Below are 21,901 nucleotides of genomic sequence, written 5' to 3'. Positions count from 1 at the left end.
CAGGAAGGGTCCTTCATGAGACCTAACGTCACAGCATGTTTGAGAATTCAGCACAGTACCTAACACTTAACTAGGGGAACAGGCTTTGAAAGCTGTCATGCATCCATTCAATCCTTGAAGGAACATCACCCAAACCTAGAGAATATTTTTTCTTTTATTATAACGTATAAAAGGGTTACAGTTATATTTGCATTGCTTCTCACACATTGATACCCCTTCTCATGTTTTGTCCCCACTTTCCTCCCCCACCCCTTCCTGATCATCTTGTTTCCCGCCCTTCCCTTTCCTATTTCAAATAAGCAAGTGTATATACAATATGCCAGGTAACAAAGTCAGATACTCTAACAATACGAGATTAACCAAAGGGCAACAAAGGAGAAGAGAAATAACATAGTACAGTAAGAACAACAATCACACAGATAAAGCTCTTGTTTCCATATCCTGGAGGTCCTTTCATTTAGCTTCATCCTATATGGCCTTATGTATCTAGGTTTTAAGCTGTTGTAATCCTCTACTAGGAGAGTCCTAGGCGTGTACTAATTATTACAAATAAGGAAAAATATTGAGCCTATGTCTCTTTGGGTCTGGCTTATTTCACTTAATATGATTTTTTCCAAGTCTTTCCACTTCCTTGGCGATGTCATTCTTTCTGACGGCAGCATAGAATTCTATTGTGTATAAATATATCTTCTTTTTTTGCCCTGAACTTTTTCTTTTATTGTAATGTATAGAGGGGTCACAGTTACATTCACCAGACAGAGGGTACATCATTTCCCATACATTGATATCCCCACTCATGTTTTTGTCCCCATTTTCCTCTCCCGACCCCTCCCAGTCATCTTGTTTCCCCCTTTCCCTTTTCTATTTCAAATACAGAAATAAATAAATGTATATCCAATATACCAGGTAACAAAGTCAGATACTGTAACAATATGAGATTAACCAAAGGGCAACAAAAGAGAAGAGAAGTGATACAGTACATTAAGAACAACAATCACATAGTACAAAGCTCTTGTTTCCACATCCTGAAGATCCTTTCATTTAGCCTCATCCTATATGGCCTTAGAGGACTACAATAGCTCCAAACCTAGATCCATAAGGCCAAATACCACATCTTCTTGATCCAGTTATCTACTGAAGGGCAAACCTAGAGAATATTGCTCTCTCATCTCACCCCGCCTCTCCATGGAGGTGTGAGATATGGTAGAATTGTGCTGGCTGAGGCCACTGCCAAGGTAACATGGCGCTGTCTTCTACTGCAAACATCAGTTGTGTGGTTAAAAGAACGGGACAAGCCGTGATCAAGAGGAACATAGCCACTGCAATTGGCACTCACTGAGATGATTTTCCGCTCTATAGTTTTATAAGCCTGATGTCATAGGAAGCGCGATTATACCCATACAATCTCTGACACAGATGTGATGTATGTTGCTAAAGCTTTGCACAAAATAACACTGTCAGAAGATGGTAGGAATTTTTCAGGCTTATTATAATCCCGCAGGGACCGGTCATCTCTCGAGTCAATGGTTAATATAAAGCCATGGCATGACATATCATTATACCAAAAAGCACACAGCAACATATTGTGTATTAGTATGTACTACACAGTAAAAATATTAAAACAGTACCAAAAATGGACAACAATAAAATATGAGTAGGTAATTCATAGAAGAGCCACAGAAATATGAATGCCATAGATGAATATAAATGTCATAGACAAATGCATTTAAATCACTTCATTTTCATCAAACTGTCAAGAACACTGGGAATTTAGAAAAAGGATAAAACCAAATTTTGCTTGTGAAATTCAAATTCTTGAAGTCTTTTTTGTTCATTACACATACACTATATGAAACTCCTCTCCCCTTATGTTGGAAACCGTGTCGTGGAGCCTCTCATTGTTGACTTCCATTCATATGTTGATAGCCAAACCCCAAATCAGGACACTAGCGAGATCTCCAGTGAAGAGATCAGGGCTCTTATAACATGGCAGAGACTAGAGTTATCTACCTGTGTTGAAAAGCAACAAGGCATCTATCTGTCAGCCAGGATGTCCTCATCAGAGGGGAGACGTCCTGGATGCTGAAGCCACACAGCCTGTGCAGTTTGCTAAGGCAGCCTGAGCTGATCTGGGTCTAAACAGGCATTGTTTAATTTTATAAAGATGCTAGTAAGCCTCAAAAAGAGTTTGGTTTCTTTCGTGAGATACAATCTAGGGCCTTACAAAGGTTAGGCAAGCATAGGTCTGACCCTGGCCTGAGAGCTAGAGTGCCAGACTTGAGCAAAAAACATTGAGGAACTGTGCATAGACCATGAGTTCAAGCCACAGTGCTTACACACACACACACACACACACACACACACACACACACACACACACACACACAGGGCCTAGAGACAGAAGCAAGTATCTGTGTACTCAGCACTCTAAGAAATTTAAAAAAAGACCTGAATCTCCTTCATATTCTCACAGTAACAACAATAAAAATCATGATACTTAGAAACAAAACAATTATAAAATCCTATGGGAGGAAAAATTAATACTTATTATAATATAAAAGGAAATTTCAATAGATAACCTATTAATAAGTACAATGATTTAACATAAAAAATAAATCTACTCTCTACAAATTATCTGCAGATTAAATTGCATTCTTAATGGAAATGGAAAGACTAATTTTTACATTTATATAGAAGTAAAAAGGACTAAGAAGTTCATTATATCAAGCAGAGCAAGTTCTAATTTTTTTGTCTTTTCATATTCCAATGAGTGAGAATGATATTATAGGGAATATCTTTTAATAGATTCTACTTTATTTCTTACTGAGGAATAAAACCTGGGAACATTTAACTTTCTCACAACTAAATTATTGATTCCTCCATTTAAAACTTATTTTATCCATTAATATATTATGAGGCTTTGGTAAAAATTCTCTACTAAACTTATTATTTCATCTTAAACATAAATCAGTGGGCTAGAAAATATTCACAATAAATTATGTATACACACTCAATTTCTGAATCTTTACTAATTAGTTCCACAAATTCCACACACACACACACACACACACACACACAAAGAGAAGGTTCACACATCTGCCTTTGCTATACACAACCATCAGTGCTGATGGCTTTCACAATAATCACACACATATTATGCAAACAGGCTTGTATGGGCACATCTGTATTTCCTGCCACAGAAGACGTGCAGGTGAAGAACAATTTAGTCCTCTATATACAAACAACTGAAAAACATCAGCTGAAAGAGAGTCTTTATAAAGACCAAGAACTCAACACTTTCATTGTAAGACCATGAAATATTCATGTTAAATCCCTGGAGAAAAACAAACAAATAAACTATGCCCCAAAGAAGTTTACTCCATATACAGTCCTGTACACCGGCCAGCATGACTTACAAAAGATACAGTATTACCTCAATGATACCCTCACAGTGATTTTCAAGTGAAAATATTCCCTTGTCAATCGTGAAAATCATACGACAGTCTATATCTGTCCAAGTTCTACATTTTTAGGAAATAAGCCTTGCACCTTAACACAGCTTCCAGCAAGAGGCCTGAATTTTTACAAACTAAAGTTCTCATTTCGAGCCCACTAATAATTTATTACAGTGCATGAGGCATTTCTCTGCCTGGGAGAATCAGGCCGTCTAATTGAGCAAAGCATAAATTCTTTACAAAGTGCCACTGAGAAATGCTAGAACATATTCGTGACTTATGACAACTTAAGAAATGGACTGAGTGAGAAAGAGAAACATCCTGTATGACTGTAACAAGGTGAAAACTACTTTACAATCCTCTGGAAGTTTTTTTTTTCCTTGACAGTCAGAAATAACAGAACTCTGGCTCAAGAAATGTTAGAAAGAGAAAAAATAAAGAATGTTATATTTATAATGTGGAAGTAAATATGCTGTGTTGAAATCTTGCATTTATGGAAATATTTTTCTATTCATGTGCCTTTCATCGGTCAGGCCTTGCATAGTCTATCATAAGGGACTTCTTCCTTCTGCTACCATTGGGATTTAACAATATAAAAACAAAGACTCACAAGTGTGTCTCTCACCTCAGGAGTACTGGATGTGTGGCCTTAATAAACAGTGATCTAACAAAAAGGAGCCTAAAGCCTTGCTCTCTAACAGACTTATGAAAGCAATTATACCTTTATTGAAGCTACACCATTCTCCAACCCCTGCTGTTCCCACTGTTTCTTAAAGTTCGTTATTTTCTACTTGAGATAACAGACAGACTTTCGGAGAATCACTAGTAAATGAATATTACACAACTTAATCAGCTTCTCTGCAACGTGTAGAACAATGGGACAAATAGTTCAACCCAAAGAATAAAAGACTGAAAGAGGTTTTGAAAAAATTGCGCACTGGCTAATTAGAGCAGGTTACTAATTAAGCAACAATTCATATGACTGCAGGACAGGAAAATAGGGAAATGGGAAAATCTTTTCTCTAACGCTTGACCAGTCCCTGAGGCAGCACTTAGAGCGTAGAGAGGGATTAAGAGTGAAATGATGCAAGATGAGACATTATGTCAAGAACCATCTCTCTAAAATGTCAGGGGACAGAGCCTGCAAAACTGCAAGAGCAGTGAATTGGCTTGGCAAAGGGATGATAGATAGGGCTTTTAGATATTCTGTGCCCTGGGGTTTGCTCTCTAAGTTTATTCAGAGGTAACTATACTAAAACAATACTGACCTGTGCACGACAGTTTACATGGAGCATTTCAAAACATCCACATCCAATAAGCAGGGGGTAAGCAAATGGGGACAAGGAATTGTTCATGTTTTAAATTTTTTTATTTAACAGAAGGGCATTCCACACTCGAGGTAGACTGCGTGCCATTACTGTCAAGCTTTGTGAACATTTTAATTTCAGAAAATACACCAAAGAAAATGTTCTCCTTGATGCTGGAAAACTACTGGAAAGCTTCTACATTCGAACTCCTAGTGATTAAATATCTATGTGAATAAATGATAGAAAACTGATGGGTAGCATTTTCATTATTTTTACCTGTGCATGTCTCTAGTTACTAGTTTAACTTCTTTGGAATTTAAATGGTTATCCAGTGAAAATCTTTCCTGTTCTCCTTACCTTCAGCTGTTCAGATCAGTCTCTAAGAACAAGCTCAAGTTACTTCCTTCTCCCAAAGGAAAACTTTCAGACAAAAATCATGCTCTCAGTCACAAAATTTTTGTTACCATAGTGACAAGAATACAGAACAGAAAAAAAAAAGAAGCTAAAAATACCCGAGGACATACAGAGTTTTAGGGATTTGACCTATACGGTGCCATAACCTGTAGAAGTTAATCAATTAAATGAAGCAGACTTGCATTAGGTGAAACCGTCTACTGAATGAGAATATGTGTAGGGTGCATATCTAGATCTGTGATCTGCAATCAAAGAAGTCAGTGTGGATGAAGATGACTGACGGTCTACAAAGCACAAAATCTGCTTCTCTGAAAAACAGAATATGTATCAGTAGGAAAAAAACCCATTACTCTTGCTCATTTTCCCATATTTTTTTCCATTCCTTTAGAATATATCTTGCATTTTAAAATTGAACTTTTTCATGTCCCAGAATCATTTTTAAATGAGAGAGTCAGGCCATTAGACATATAATTGAAATGGTGTTTTATAATCCTCTTTCTATAAAAGAAAGCTTCCCAATTTTAGGTATTATAACAAAAGCCATCTGTCTTTTAAATGAAGTTTTATTTTGAAAACTCTAACTAGTAAGAGTTTGACATTGATCAACATGCATTGTATTCATAATGTGCTTTGTTGAATGCCAACTCCTTTGTACAACTCCTTAAAGATAATAGTAAAAAAATTTTTTAACAGATTTGGTCATCTACAGATGTCTTCTATTCTACAAAGGATGAAATGTATGGAAAGCAGTATGGCAGTGCCTCAAAAGACTAAACATAGAGCTCCCCTATGACCCAGCAATTCCACTACTTGGCATTTACCCAATCATCCAGAAACTAGGGCATACTAAATCCACTAGCACAGCAATGTTCATTGCAGCACTATTTACCATAGCAAAGATATGGAACCAACCCAGATGTCCCTCAGTTGATGAGTGGATCAACAAGTTGTGGTATTTGTACACAATGGAATTCTATGCTGCTCTCAGAAAAAACGACATCGCCCCATTTGGTAGGAAATGGAAAGACTTAGAAAAAATCATATTAAGTGAAGTAAGCCAGACTCAAAGGAACTTAGGCTCAGTGGTTTCCCTCATTTGTCATAATCAGTAGAAACCTTGGGCTCTCCTAGCAGAGATTTGTAATTGAGCAAAACCTTGATACATAAGGCCATATAGTATGAAGCTAATTGAAAGGACCTCCAGGATATTGAAACAAAAGCCAATGAATGATTGTTGTCCTTAATGTACTATGTTATCTCTCATCTCTTTTGCCATCCCTTGGTTATATCATATTGTTACAGTATCTCACTTTGTTATCTGATATATTGGATATATTTGTATTTGGTTATTTGAAATTGGATAGGGAAGGAGGGAAAACCAAGATGGGGGGTGCGGGGGAGAGTAATGGGGACCAAGACATGTGAAAGGGTATCAATGTATGTGAATTAATGCACCTTCTATCTGGCAAATATCATGTAACCCTTTTATTAATTACAATTTAAAAAGATTTTTTAAAAAGATAAATAAAACACTGCGCAGCCTAGGGTGTTTTTCTCTTTGGGTGTTGGTTTTCATACAGTCCTAGGTAGTAAACCCAGAGGCTATACATGCTGGACAAGCATTTTACCTTTGAGTTGCATTCCTAGATGAGTATTTCTATCATCTACGTAATTTTATATTTAGAAATTATCTAAAGTGTGTCCACATAACCAAATGGGAAGAGCAATTCTGCAAAGACAGATACTTTTTTCAAGTTTATCAATGTGCTTTGAAAAGTCTATCCCTAGGAAGTGGTGTTGTGGTTTAAGTGGTAGAGAACTCACCTTGAGCAAAAGAAGCTCAGGAGCAGTGCCTGGACCAAGAGTTCAACCCAGGACTGTCTCCCACATTCCCTCCCCCCCAAAATCTATTTTTTCCTGAGAGCTAGTGGCTCCTCTTCTAACCCTGGCTTCTTAGGAGGCTGAGATCTGTGGATAACCATTCAACGCCATCCCAGGGAGAAAAGCCTGTGACACTCTTATCTTCAATTAATCACCAGGGACCCAGAAGTGGTGCTGTGGCTAAAAGTGGTAGAATGCTAGCCTTGAGCAAAAGAGCTCAGGAATCTAGGCCCTGAGTTCAAGCCCCAAAACTGTTTTAAAAAAAAAGTTCATCTATAAGTACTATCAATGTTTAATCATTTCAAAAATGAGGAATAACTTTCCAAATGTAAGAATATGAATAATGAATATAGAAATTAAAGGAAAATATATTCATAATAATAAGAATAATAACAAACATTTATTGTGTTCTTCAAGGACACATATTTTATATCAATGCTCTCATTTACGACTTAAAACAATCCAATGACTTAGATATTTACTGACTTTCATAGTAGAGAAAGAAAAAGAACACAAGGGATAATTAGTATAAACCGTGGACTCTCCTAGCAGAGGTTTACAATAGGGAAAAACCTAGATACATAAGGCCACATAGGATGAGGCTAAATGAAAGGACCTCCAGGATATAGAAAAAAGAGACATATGATTGTTGTTCTTAATGTACTATGTTATTTCTCATCTATTTTGTTGTCCCTTGGTTATCTCATATTGTTACAGTGTCTTACCTTGCTATCTGATATGTTGTATATATTTTATTTGTTTATTTGAAATAGGATAGGGAAGGGGGAAAACAAGATGTGGGGAGGGGGGAGGGGAGGGACACGGGGACAAAAACATGAGAAGGGGTAGCAATGTTTGTTAAGTAATGTACCTTCTATCTGATGAATATAATGTAACCCTTCTATTAATTGCAATAAAAATATATTTAAAATTTAAAAAAAGAACAGGAGGGATAAAAGTTTATTCAAGAACAGTGGTTACTCAGTGATAAAGCCAGAAAATATCCCAAAAGCTAAATCAAGGGTCATGATATAAATTTTTTAATAATTTTTTATTGTGATTAATAGAAAGGTTACATTATATTCACCAGCTAGAAGGTACATAACTTCACAAACATTGATATCCTTTCTTATGACATGGTCCCCATTTCCCTCCCACCCTCCCCCCACTCATTTTGATTTACCCCCTTCCTATCCAATTTCAAATAAACAATTACACACATATAAAATATATTAGATAACAAGGTGAAATATTGTAACAATATGAGATAACCAAGGGATGGCAAAAGAGATGAGAGATAACATAATACATTAAGGACAACAGTCACTCATTATATGGCTTTTGTTTCTATATCCTGGAGGTCCTTTCATTTAACGTCATACTATATGGCCTTATATATCTAGGTTTTGTTCTATTGTAAATCTCTGCTAGTAGAGCCCAAGGTTTCTACTGATTATGACAAATGAGGGAGACTATTGGGCCTATGCTCCTTTGAGTCTGGCTTACTTCACTTAATATGATTTTTTCTAAGTCTTTCCATTTCCTTACAAATGGCTCAATGTCATTCTTTCTGACAGCAGCGTAGAATTCCATTGTGTATAAATCTCACATCTTGTTGATCCACTCATCAACTGAGGGACATCTGGGTAGGTTCCATAGCTTTGCTATGGTGAATAGTGCTGCAATGAACATTATTGTGCTAGTGGATTTAGTATGTCCTTGTTTCTGGATGATTGGATAAATGCCAAGTAGTGGAATTGCTGGGTCATAGGGGAGTTCTATGTTTAGCCTTTTGAGGCACTGCCACACTGCTTTCCATAGTGGTTGAACAAGTTTGCACTCCCACCAACAGTGTAGTAGTGATCATGATCTAAGTTTAATCAATTATAATGCACTCCAAATTAACTGGTAGAGAGAATAATCCCTATGAAACTATTAACTTGGAAGAAATCCTATGTCTTAAATTACTGTTTCTAAAATATTGATTGAACTTGGCTGTTTTTAACTGTTAAAATTCTGTTATCTATTATAAAGAAAATTGTAAATAACTTAAACACTTGATAGTAACTACATCCTAGGATATCCATACAAAGAATAATATTCTTTCATTAATGATTCTTTAAGATATATTTATAAACAACAAACCTGAGTGTTTTGAAGCAAAAATGCATAATCAAACAGTATGTAGAAATAGAGATTTTTCCATAAAAATAATAACATATACTCAAGAAAACTCTGGAAATATAAATAACAAATATTAACCTTGTACTTTCTCAGAAATTTGATGTAACTTTCACCTTTACTATGCTCAATATTTTGTCATGAAGGAAAAAGTTGAGGATGAGACTGATTGGAATACTGTATAAACATGAAAATGAAATGATAGTACAGCAAGGAAATCCTTCCCTGTATAACTAATACAAGATAAAAATTAAAATATAAATAAATAACTTTTCAGGTCAAATCAACATTATTAGGACCACAGAAATGGAAACTGACTTAGATTTCTTTATCTGTTCTAATACAGGGATGCAATAGAGGCTAAAGTTCATAGGTAAAGAGATGAGGGGATCTGTGCCATCAACAAAGGGAAGAAACTTCTAAACAAACCTTCAATCTGGACGTTCTGACTTTACTTACACCTTCCATTTTCCCATTTCTCACAAAAGACCTCACTGGGATGAAGATTTAAAGGTTATAATTCCATCAGTAAATGGGCAAATAAACAGAACATCTATGAAATGCAAAAGTACAAATGACCCATGAATATATGAACATCTTTATTCATAAGGAAAATACATACAGAAACCACACTGATATTTCACTTCAGCTCCATCAGAATGACTATAAAGAAACAAACAAGCAAACAAAATAGGGGAGAAAATTAGAGTCCTATTCACAACTGATGGGAATGTCAACTAGTGCAGACACTGTGGATATCAGTGTGGAAGCTCATAATAAAATTAAGAATTTAACTCTCATATGATGTAGTCATTTCTGGAAATAACCCCCCCCAAAAAACCCTAAAGGCAGTTCACTGTAGCATCCATGCTGTGGCTTCTGTTCAGAGCAGCTGAATTATGGAATCAGTCTAGGTAGAAGCCATTGATGGACGAACAAAAATGTGGTATATATACATCATGGAGTTTTACTCATCCATAAAGAAAAATGAAACCGTCTTGTTTCCAGGAACACAGCTAGAACTGGAAATCACCACGTTAGGAGAAATAAATCAATCCCACAAAGATGAACACTGTGTGCTTTCTCCAATTTGTGCAAGTTAGAGGAAAACAAAATCACTAAGGCCATGAAAATAAGAGACAGAAATACTGGAAAGATGGAAGAGGAAGGGGGAAATGAGGTGAAGAAGAAAGGTAATAAGAAATGCAACCGAAGGGGTGAATATAATCAGAATATATTATTTACATGATAAAAATGTCATGATGAAATCATGTGTACAATTTACTGTGTGCAATTAAATGAATGCCAAAAGGATAGCCAAAATCTAAGGGAAGTATAATGAGTATATCAAAGAAATATCTGCATCTTCATGCTCACTGGTACATTCTTCATAGAAGTAGCTAAAAAAGTGGAATCAAGCTAGGTGTTTATCAAAGGATGAACAGACTTAAATGTCTATCAACACTGCCTATCAACAATGAATACATCTACATCTATGGTACATATACACAATGAAATAGTATTTTCAGCCTTAAAGAGAAGGAAATTCTGCCATTTGTGACAAAAATAGATGTAAATAACATCATGCTAAGTAAATAAATCCGACACAGAATGACAAACACTGAATGGCCTCACTTATTAGTAGAATAAAGGGGACTCACAAAAGCTCAGAGGAGTTGGTGATATCAAGGGCAGAGTGTTTGGGGAAATGGAGAGATGTTGGTTTTGGTAGTCAAATTCTACTTCCCCTGTTTATATTACGGGGCTATAATTATTGTACAGCTTTCTCAAAGCAAATTTAAACAAATGGAAGAAAGAAGTAAATAATAATGCATTCTTTACTAAGTATATTTTACTAAGTATATTTATGCTGAGTATATTTTTAGTGAGACACACACATACACACAACATAGGTAACTGGGCAGTAATTGGTGTAATGATTAAGTTGGTGCATCTGAATATCAAATCATTACATTATGCATATGAATACTTTTTATTATTCATATTTCAGTAATCTGTGAAATGAAACACACACTGAAAAGAAGGGATTGAGAGGTGTGCATTAGGATTGCATATTTATGCCTTACTGATAAATCCACTTCCTTACCCATCTTTAGGAAGAGAGAAATATTGTTTCATGTAAATTATTCAGTATTCAAACAGCATTGCCTTTTCACTTGTTTACTATTCAGAGAAGAAATCATTTTCGAACTATAAAATCCTACCAAATTAAAATAGCTTACAATGCATGTACCTTTGTACTTGATTCTGTTCATTAGTACCAAATATAAATACCCAGGAGGAGGTTTGAGTGTCAATATTCAAGATATAACAGTGTAAAATATTCTCATAGATCCTACTTAAGTCAGCAAATCCAGGACTGAACCCCTCTTCTACCCCCTGACCGTGCCTCCAAGTATAAGCCAAAATAAATGATAACTTCTCAGGTATGTCCCAGCTATGGAAAGAGCATCTAAGACATTGGAAGAGGAACCAGTATGTTACACTGAAGTATATACGTAAAGAAGCAGGGACCAATGAGGAGGGGAGACAAGGGAAAGCAGGAAGAAGAGAAGTGGGAAGGTGAATTGTGAAATACTCACCTTGGGTGAACTTTTCCCAGTAATAGTCGATTTGTTTCTGGGTTGGGTAATGCCCACAGTCATTAAAGTACTTCAGTAGCTCACTCTTCTGCAATCCCTGCCAGTCTTCTCTTTTGGCAAACATTGTTTCATAGACTAAAAATCCAGGAAGGGAAAGATTTTATTTACTTTATAAGGAACACACCATATACAAATCAGCTAAATCCAACTGCATTTTTTTCTATCTGCAGGTAGTCCTCAGGATTATAGAAGTATGATCTCAGAAGCGCTATCTTGTGAGCTGAGGGTAGATGGTGGGACTTCTTTTATTGCCAGTCCATTCCACCACTGGGAAACCCAGACTGGGTTCTCCTAATACACTGGGCTCTTCCATGGTGTCCATTTCATGGCAATTACTGGTAGATCCTACATAAATCAACAGTCAATCCAAAAGCTATAGACATTATATATGGAATATATTAATATACCACATATATTATTATATTGTATTACATCATGTTATTCTATTATATACTGTTTGTAATATAAACATGTGGAATATTCATATAATATAGGATACATACAATGGTTAAAAATACATTCACTGCTCAAAAAGAAATGTACTCATTACTCGTGTAACTATAACCCCTGTGTACTTTTCCTTTACAATAAAAAACCAAATCCCTGGTGCTCGATACCACACAGCTAAGAAAAGAAAAAAATTAAAAATAAAAGAAAATAAAAAATACATTCTTGAGTTGGAGGTATGGCTCAAGTGGTAGAATGCAAGCCAATGAGCTAAAGCAAGCATCATATAGGGAGTCTGAGTCTCTGACTTGGGAAAAAATATATTCTATATATGTATATATTTTTTCTATATATCCTATATGTAAGTATATATATATCCTAATACATATTAAGATATATAGCCTATTACATGTATACATATTTATTTTCTCTCTCTATATATATATAGGATATTTATAATGGTTTAAATTTGCAAACTTAGAGTCAATCCAAAGTGATAACCTCACTTACATTTTTTCCTGTCCATCCATTCCTCTAGCTCTGCGAAGTTGAGGATTTGCCTGGTCCTCCACAGGCCAAGCTGATGTCTCACACGGTGGATCTGTCTCAGATACATGTTGATAACTGATTTCAAGTCTGGCCCGTGATACAAGGCCTGTAATGCAGTAAACAGTGAAGCTCTTTACGTGTGTCTGCAGTATATGTTTAACTTGACTTACACCCTTCAACTGTGTTTCTGAGGTGGTGGCTGTGCTTAGTAATTCTGCCTGGGCTGGTGACCAGGTGACACTGGGGAGTGATGAGATCTCCCTGGGGGCCTGAGCTTCCCTGTGGGTTGCTCTCTCATCACCTCTGACCTCCTGTATGTTTTGATGATGGCTCCCTTTACAGGCGCTTCCTAGGTTGATGTGTAGATTTTTATATTTTTGTACCATGTTCATCAGAAAAACAAAAAGTCTATAGACGTTTTATTATGACGTGGTTTTGCATCAGACGATGTATTCACTTCAGTGGCTACCCTTTCCTTTGAACAATCATGCTTTATTGTTCACTGGGGTTTTTCAGCCATGGACAAATCATGAAATCCTACCAAAAAAGAGCAATTAAAGCAACCAGGTGCTGGTAGCTCACACATAATCCTAGCTAGTCAGGAAGCTGAGATCTAAGAATCATGGTTCAAAGACAGAAAAGGTCCCCGTGAGACTCTTATCTCACTCCCAAGCTGAAGTAGCACTGTGGCTCAAGTGATACAGTTCTAGCCTTGCACAAAAAGTTCAGGGACAGAGCCTACACCCTAAGTTCAAGTCCCATGACGGACAAACAAAACAAAATAGAACAAAAACTAAAGCAAAAAGGTTTGGAACATAGCTCAACTGGTAGAATACCTGCACAGTAATCACAACACTTTGGATTGAATCTTCTTCTCACCAGAGTAGTATTGAATAAATGAATGGTGTTTTCCAGGTATCTAGAGCCAGAACATTTCTATAATAACACTCTTGTATTTAACATGATTTGTGCCACAGGATCCATGGGTTCACTGCACATTTCTGAATTTTTTTAAGGCAGAGGACAATCCATATGCTGTTGAAATTCCAAAACATTAAAGACCCACACATGGGCTATTGCTATGGCAACCTTAAAACTCACAATTTCCAATAACGCTCCAGTTCCACTGACTCAGCAAAAATTATTCAAAACCTTACTTCAGTCTCCAGCCATTCAAATGCTTCAGAATTTCAGTATCTTTGTCCAATAGCAGGTGGATCAAACTTTTACATTTTTATATTTTTTATTGTAATTAATAGAAGGGTTACATGATATTTGCTAGATAGGAGCAAACTTTTAAATTGTATATTATATGTATGTATTAAAATTAACAAAATGTTAGACCCAACCAAGGAAATTACTCTGATGTGTTGTAGTTTTTTAAGATTCTTAATACTGACTCCATGCCAACAACACAGAGACTGTTAAAAATGAAAGGGCATTTTGAATGTTGAAAATTATGATTACAAGCTCCATGATCTCCCGGTATGGGATTGCTTCATTATTTCCAAATAAACTGAAACTAGGAACACTGAACATGAAATTGTGTAAACTGCACAGTCCCTTCAGTAACCTTTAAGTGGCAGCAGAGCAGACACCATCCACCGTGCAAAGTTCAGAAGGGGCAGCCAAACAGCCTGGCTTTGGAAGTCTCCCAGCTCAGGGAATGTCTGAGGGCTGACAATTATCCAGTGATTTGCTGTGCAGCCTCCAGAGCAGAAAGTCTATCAAGAATTCCCTCACCAGCAACTCTCCACATGGGCACAGTCCTGGAAACACAATTTATTGCATTATAGGCCTGTCCCTCTAGCATTCTCATAGTGGGCTAAACAACTTTAACATACCAACGACGGCTGCCATCCAACAGCTAAAGCACCATGCCAGTGATACAATAAAAAAAATCAATGATCATAACAAATTTTATCACCAAATAAAAGTCAACAATCCAGTAGCTGTTGACTCTGATCCTTTAAAAGAACTCCTCATTCTTTTCATCTCTAATGCCATTGCTACTTAGAAATTTAACATGAGTTTCTGATCAGTCTTTCTTTTCCAACCTTCTCTTGCATACATGCTTGCTCTTACATAGTTTTAGATTCAATTTTTGTCCCAGGAATGACTATAGTTATCTCTCATAGCAAGAAATAGGATAATTATGCCAGATAGCAGGTACCAAAAGCATGTGGAGAGAGTTTAAGGATATATGAGAGGGCCGGGAGTTTGGCCTAGTGGTAGAGTGCTTGCCTAGCATGCACAAAGACCCAGGGTTCAATTCCTCGGTACCACATACATAGAAAAAAGCCAGAAGTGGTGCTGTGGCTCTAGTGGTAGAGCTGTAGCCTTGAGAAAGCCCAAGGACAATGCTCAGGCCCTGAGTCCAAGGCACAGGAATCGCAAAAAAAGAGATACATTAGAATACTATGGTGAACTTTTTTATAATTCTATTTTGATGAATCACTTTAGCCATTTCATAGATATTTGTTGGACATCTTTCCTCTGTAAAGCACTAGTGAAAATAATAGCCAACAAGACAGATTCTTGTTCTGAGAAGGTTGACAATCTTACCAAATAAAGCATATAAACTCACACAAATGAGAAGATAAAGAGTAGGAGCCCAGAGCAGTGGCTCCTGCCTGTAATCCTAGCTACTCAGGGGGCTGAGATCTGAGGACTGCAGTTCAAAGCCAGCCCAGACACTAAAGACCGTGAGACTCTTATCTCCAATTAACCACCACAAAACCAAAAGAGGCACTGTGGCTCAAAGTCACACAGTGCTAGAATACAAAAATCAAGAGTACTCCCAACTGTGTCATATAAATTCTAATTCCTGTGCCAGATATTCAAACAGAAGACTGTGGTGGACACACCAGGACAGTGGAGACAAACACTGAATTTGATGGACCAGAAAGAATAAAACTCATAAGATAACACAATGCTGTTTTGGTTTGGAGATTGCTAAAGCACAGAAAATACATGAAGGAATGTCATGTGAGAGGCTGGAAAGAAGACAAAGAGATCACATGTATTCTCATAGCAAGTCCACTGTTGGTGCTAGTATTGAGGTAGGCCCATCAAATGATTCTAAGAAATAGAAAGATGCACTCCAAATGAAATAAAAATATGGCAAGTAGAAGATGAGAATAGTCCTAATAGTTAAGGAGATCAACTTAAGGGTAAATGGAAGGTCTGCAAAAACATAAAAATATCACCAAGATATAAGAATAAAGCTTAAGAACTGAGGAGAGAATCCCAACATGCAATTCCAGTCAAGAGAAATGGGTGATATTTATACAAGTGAGAAAGTACAGACATGAGTTTCTGTAAGGCTAACCAGAGTTTGAGTCACTATGGATATTTCAAGCGAGCAGCTTAATACCTGAGTCAAGAACTTTAGTCAAAAATCTAGGATTTGGGAACGGCAAGCATTTATTAAAGTAGTTCCAGACAGTAGTAATATATGTAGATTAGCACAATCTGGAGTCAGAAAGACCTAGATTTGAATTCACATTAACTGGTTGTTTTGGCTTTGAATAAATGATTTAAGTTCTCTGAGAGCTTCTATTTCAGCTTATAAAATGGATACAAAAACTACCTCAGAGAATGACTGACCAGTTAAAGAGAATGTTTACCTTTTGCCAGTGTTGAATCATTCATGATGAATTTGTATCCAGAGATAAGAGGATGGATTAGTTCTAACAGTTATGACTGTGTACTCTGAACAAATATGTTCCGAGTGCCTTCTGGCAGATCCCTTCTAGAGGGATTCACTCAGAAGAAGAACAAATTCAAGAATTCATATAATTCTGATTTAGTTTTCTTGTCATAATTGGTCTGGCTAATTTTTTCTTTTTTCAAATATATTTTTATTGTAATTAATAGAAGGGTTACATTATATTCACCAGATAGAAGGTGCATTACTTCACATACATTGATACCCTTTCTCATGTCTTGGTCCACATTTCCCTTCCCCCACCCCCACCCTTCATATTGTTTTCCTCCCTTCCCTATCCAACTTAAATAACCAAATATGCATATATACAATATATCAGATAACCAGGTGAAATACTGTAACAATATGAGATAACCAGGGCAGCAAAAGAGATGAGAGATAACATAGTACATTAAGGACAACAATCACTCATTATATGGCTTTTGTTTCTATATTCTGGAGGTCCTTTCATTTAGCATTATTCTATATGGCCTTATGTATCTAGGTTTTGTTCTTTTGTAAATCTCTGCTAGAAGAGTCCAAGGTTTCTACTGATTATGACAAATGAGGGAGACTATTGGGCCTATGTTCCTTTGAGTCTGGCTTACTTCACTTAATATGATTTTTTCTAAGTCTTTCCATTTCTTTACAAATGGGGCGATGGCATTCTTTCTGACAGCAGCATAGAATTCCATTGTGTATAAATCTCACATCTTGTTGATCAACTCATCAACTGAGGGACATCTGGGTTGGTTCCATAGCTTTGCTATGGTAAATAGTGCTGCAATGAATGTTGTTGTGCTAGTGGATTTAGTATGTCCTTGTTTCTGGACGAGTGGGTAAATTCTGGCTAACTTTTAGTCATAAAAAATTTTATTCTTTCATAAGTTTGCCAATAGCCATGCAAAATCTTCTGCAGTTGCCCAAAAATGGTTCTTCATGATTTATTTTGAAAGTCAGAATGGCTATTTACAAAAGTCACCCAAGTGGACACTGAGTAGTAGTTAATGGAGCACAAATCACTTCAAATGGAATATTCTGTGCATTTCCAGGGTTCCCAGGAGACTAAAAAGTAGAGAAAAGTTGCTGCAAAGATGTGTCATGATGTAGCAGAGAAACAACCTCAGTGCAAAGACAGCCAGCATGTTCTGGTTTATGAGTAAATGTCCCCAAACTATTGAGCATCGAGGTCAGTATCCAAAAACCCCTCATCATCAGAATAATTCGTGTATAATATATCTTAATCAAAAGCATAAAGCCACAACTTAGAAAAAGATTGTTGGCCAGATGGCTATAACGATTTCTACTTCATTGAATCCTCAGAAGCCACTTTAAGCACATTATAGTCCTGATATGTACTTTACCTTGGTCGCTACTCTTTTAATTCTTCTGCGTTCAAGCCACCCTCTGACAGCTGCCTGTACGGTGATGACTGTTTTAATTACTTTTTTGGTAATTATCGGTTTCATACTTCCTCGGAAGTACTGGAAGATTTCTATGTGTGGTCCAATTCTTCTGACTTTACTGTCCAATCTATCAGTCCTACTTGCAATGGTTTTCATTCTAAAAATAAATATTTGAAAAGTAGCTTAAAGAGAAGAAGAAAATATCAATATCTCTAAAATCATAATCGATTTAAATGACTGATATATTGACATAAGAAAGGTACTATGACTTATATACAGAGTTCAACACATGATGTCAAGTTGGCTTTCTTCTGGATTTCTTTAGGGGGAGCTTAGCCTAAGTAACTTTCTGGTTCCTGACACTATTTCAAACTAATGAGAAAAATGGACAGACACATGCAAGAAAGAATAAAATTCCTTATTTTGGATAAAGATTGTAGTTACTATAGATGATTAGGACTGTATTAAGTAAAGGAACTGAAGATACAGAAACATTTACCAATGCATATCTTTTGTGTATTTTTATTAACAAAAAAGGCCATAAACATACAGAACTTAATCAATAATACATTTCTAAATAACTGGAAATTAAAGAAAATGGAGTTTCTGGAATGATTTATAAATGTTTTAGTAGAAAGTGAGCTATATTATGAGGAATGTGTTTAAAAAGAAGCTATGAAATGTTGACAGAGGATAATTGTGATGATCATAAAATAAGCTAGTGTCTGTAAATCAGTGAATGTAAAATATAGGATCAATACCCCCAAAAAGTGAAAAATCACTTTATTACACTGACATACTGATTTTACTCTTGATTTGACATACGGAAAACCATGCAGTCATTATTATAGTCTGCCTAGCTAAGGAAAAATTTCTTACATCCCCCAAATGTTTATTTTATGATTAACTTCATTTTTAAATTATTGTTTTTGTCATTGAACTGGTTTTGAAGACAAAGCCTTGTGTTTGTTGGGCAAGCATTTTTATCATTAGAGCCACACTCTTAGACTTTTGACTTTAGGATATTTTTTCAGATAAGGCCTTGCATTTTTTGCCTTGCATTTTTTTTGGCTTGGGCCTATCTTGAACCACTGTTCCTTTACCAATGCTTCCCACATAGCTGAGATTACAGACATGAACCACCACATCTGAATTATATGCTGGAGATGGTGTTTCATTTTGTGCTCTGGCCAGAGTATCTGCAATTAGAAGTGTGATCCAACTGTACCTGGTTGTGACTTATTTAATTTATTGATTATAAAATGTGATCCTTCTAATACTTAATATTACTTGAGATCTTTGTTAGTTTTTGTTTTACTCTGGAGGCACCGGTGACTTTTTGTTCATACTGTGCATTCTCGGACACTATGCCCCACCCCCATGAAGTCATTAAAAAGTTGAAAGGCCATGGCTTGAATGGTTGAATTTGACTCTCTTCAAGTTTGAGAAATCTGTGATCAAAGAATCAAATTAAACTGCTTTCAGAGAAAGAACTCATTAAGCCCAATTACATGTGAGAAAAGATACACTAAGTTAATTAGTAAGTTAATCATGTCTACACATTAGACCCTGAGCTTGGCAAACATTTGAAAAGGGAATTTCCTCTCAACTGCTAATGCTTATAGGATAATATATATTAAACACTAAATCCGTTTTAGAGTTTAGTTCAGATATTGCTACTAATTAGTTTTGGCTGATACTGAAGTATTTTGTATGCTCCATGTATAAAAGCACGCTTTGCCCATCTGTTCATAGGTTGAACATGATTAAAGGATACTTATTTTGGCTGTTGTAAAAGGCAAACACTTTCAAAGCTGGAGATTTGTGACAAAAACCAGTCCAGGTTGCCAAGATCAGAGATATATTAAAAGAGATTTGTGGTGTTTCCTGCCCCAAATTCCTCTTCCAACCTGCATTATGGAAGCACCAATCACCCCTTTGCTGATTACACTAGGGCACCTGCCTTGTCCAAATGCTTTGCAATTTAGTGATAATTTACACAATTAACTCTGATTTGGGTCTTCTGCCATGAAACTGTATGGAGGGCTTTCGTCTCTGGTACGGGCAAGACTTGAAGCAGAAATGTGCCAGGCCCTCATGCCTTGAATGTGGGATTTGAGAGCCCCTCGGAGAATGAGTGAAACCAGTCTGTGGCCTTCTTCCGTTCACTACACTATGTCTGTTTAGCTTGAAAACAATGCACTACACTTGCTAAGGGTGATAAAAAAAATTCTTTTAAAAAGGAGTGTAATACATTTTTAAGAAATTCCACTTGTCTTCATCTTATTTTACTATTCCTTTTGCGAATCTTCTGAAAGGTTTAGCACTTTATGGCTAGTGAAAAACCTGCTCACTTCAAAAAAAAAAGCAAAAAGAAAAAGAACAGGATTTCTGAAATTTTCTAAAATAAGATCATTCCTCTGAAGTAGACAATAATGTCACTTCAATTCAGACAAAACAGTGAAGCAGTTTCAGTATCTGTAAAGGGATGTGTTTCCAACATTGCCATTCACTCTGCATCTCTGGGCAGCCACTACAGATGATGCTCTGGGCCCAACTTCCCCAAGAAATGCTGCTCCCTGCAGAGGGGGAGGCTGATCCCAAATCCTCAGGAATCTGTTTAATCTCCCTATGAAAGGGCTGAGGCTGAGATCCTGTGCAAATTTATAAGGGTATCTCAGGCAGTAAAATGTTTAAGGGAATCAATGCAAGAGAAGCAAATCAGACATGGGAGGTAAAGGCAAAAGAAACTCCTCCTTGAAGGAAAAATGGATTGAGTTGTCCCTGCTTACACTCCACACCAAAAGAGCTTCCTCCAAACACTATAGCAAGTTCTAAATACCAAATTCAGTTACAAAATAAGACCCGCAATCATTTCTTCTCATTTGTTATAAACATCCTCAGCCAAACTTCAGTCACTCATAGTGGAAAGCTGGCTCTCTACTCACTTGCATCCATCTCTCTGATCTGTGCTCAGAAAGAATGGAATGAAGAAAGGCTTGGTATTTAGTATAGATTCCTTGTCCCCAGAGTAGGGACTTTAGTTACACATTTTCACATAACAGAATAAATTCCCTTGATAACGGCTAACTTACATCCAATTTTGTTCGTACTTCCTGTTTTCTTCACAATCGCTGGAAGGAGCTAGGGCCTGCCATTTGCAGCAGATCAGGGAGCATACACAGAAATGGTCAGCCAACAACAAGCCAAAAAAGCAGGAAATGTAGACTGTGATAGAGCAGTGCCCTGGGGGAGGGAGTAATGGAAAGTTCCGGCTCCCATTCCTCATGCTTCCGCCTTCCTATTCAGCCTCTTTGTGAGCACCTCTAAGAAAAAGTAATTGCAATTCTGGTTTTCCCTCCCTCCTTGAAACATCATTTATCCTCATTTTACTATTGAGCTACTGTGCTTGAAAGAGAACTTTCCTGGGTGCTTGCTTTCATTGTTCTGTTTATCCCTCATGGACGTTTCCCTTTCCACTTCATGCAGGATCAAATTCACATGGGGACCTTCTCTCTGCTCCATGTGCAGCCATCCTTTTTTCCTATCCATGGCATACAATCTGTTATTTTCTCCCTCCTTGTACTCTGCAGCAGACTCTACTAGAATTAAATCTAGGCCCCACATGTAGGTGAGGGGACATGGAATCGAAATGTTCTGGCCTAATTAGAGGTCAAAATATCTCCACTGTAGGGGAGGAAATAGAAAATCCCAGCCGAGCCTGTAGTTAAAGACAAAAGGTCCTACCTCAACTCCAATCTATCTTCTCTGTCCCCTCTACCAGTGCAGTGACTACCCCAGCCTCTGATTGACTGGTGTTGGCATAGTAATCTCCAGTGACTCTTACCAGTATAAAGACTGCCACATTCAACACTGTGGGAATGTCAGT

At 36.8% G+C, this 21,901-nt stretch overlaps 1 protein-coding gene across 2 annotated transcripts in view; it reads right to left on the bottom strand.

Moving 5' to 3' along the window:
- The window catches only part of Iqcm (IQ motif containing M), a 189,414-nt gene that overhangs the window by 71,959 nt on the left and 95,554 nt on the right, over positions 1-21,901 (bottom strand). For both annotated transcript variants that reach the window (XM_090356586.1, XM_090356587.1), the window contains 3 exons: positions 17,971-18,169; positions 12,859-13,003; positions 11,842-11,976 (listed from right to left, as the gene is read on the bottom strand). In XM_090356586.1, the coding sequence (XP_090212712.1) occupies positions 11,842-11,976; positions 12,859-13,003; positions 17,971-18,169 (479 nt within the window). The remainder of the gene's footprint in view (positions 1-11,841; positions 11,977-12,858; positions 13,004-17,970; positions 18,170-21,901) is intronic.

The sequence above is a fragment of the Megascapheus bottae genome, chromosome 23 (assembly GCF_031878675.1).
Source record: "Megascapheus bottae isolate mThoBot1 chromosome 23, mThoBot2.hap1, whole genome shotgun sequence".
In the NCBI taxonomy this organism is placed as follows: domain Eukaryota; kingdom Metazoa; phylum Chordata; class Mammalia; order Rodentia; family Geomyidae; genus Megascapheus; species Megascapheus bottae.
The sequence above is the reverse complement of the archived record's forward strand: the minus strand, read 5'-3'. Positions and strand labels throughout refer to the sequence as shown.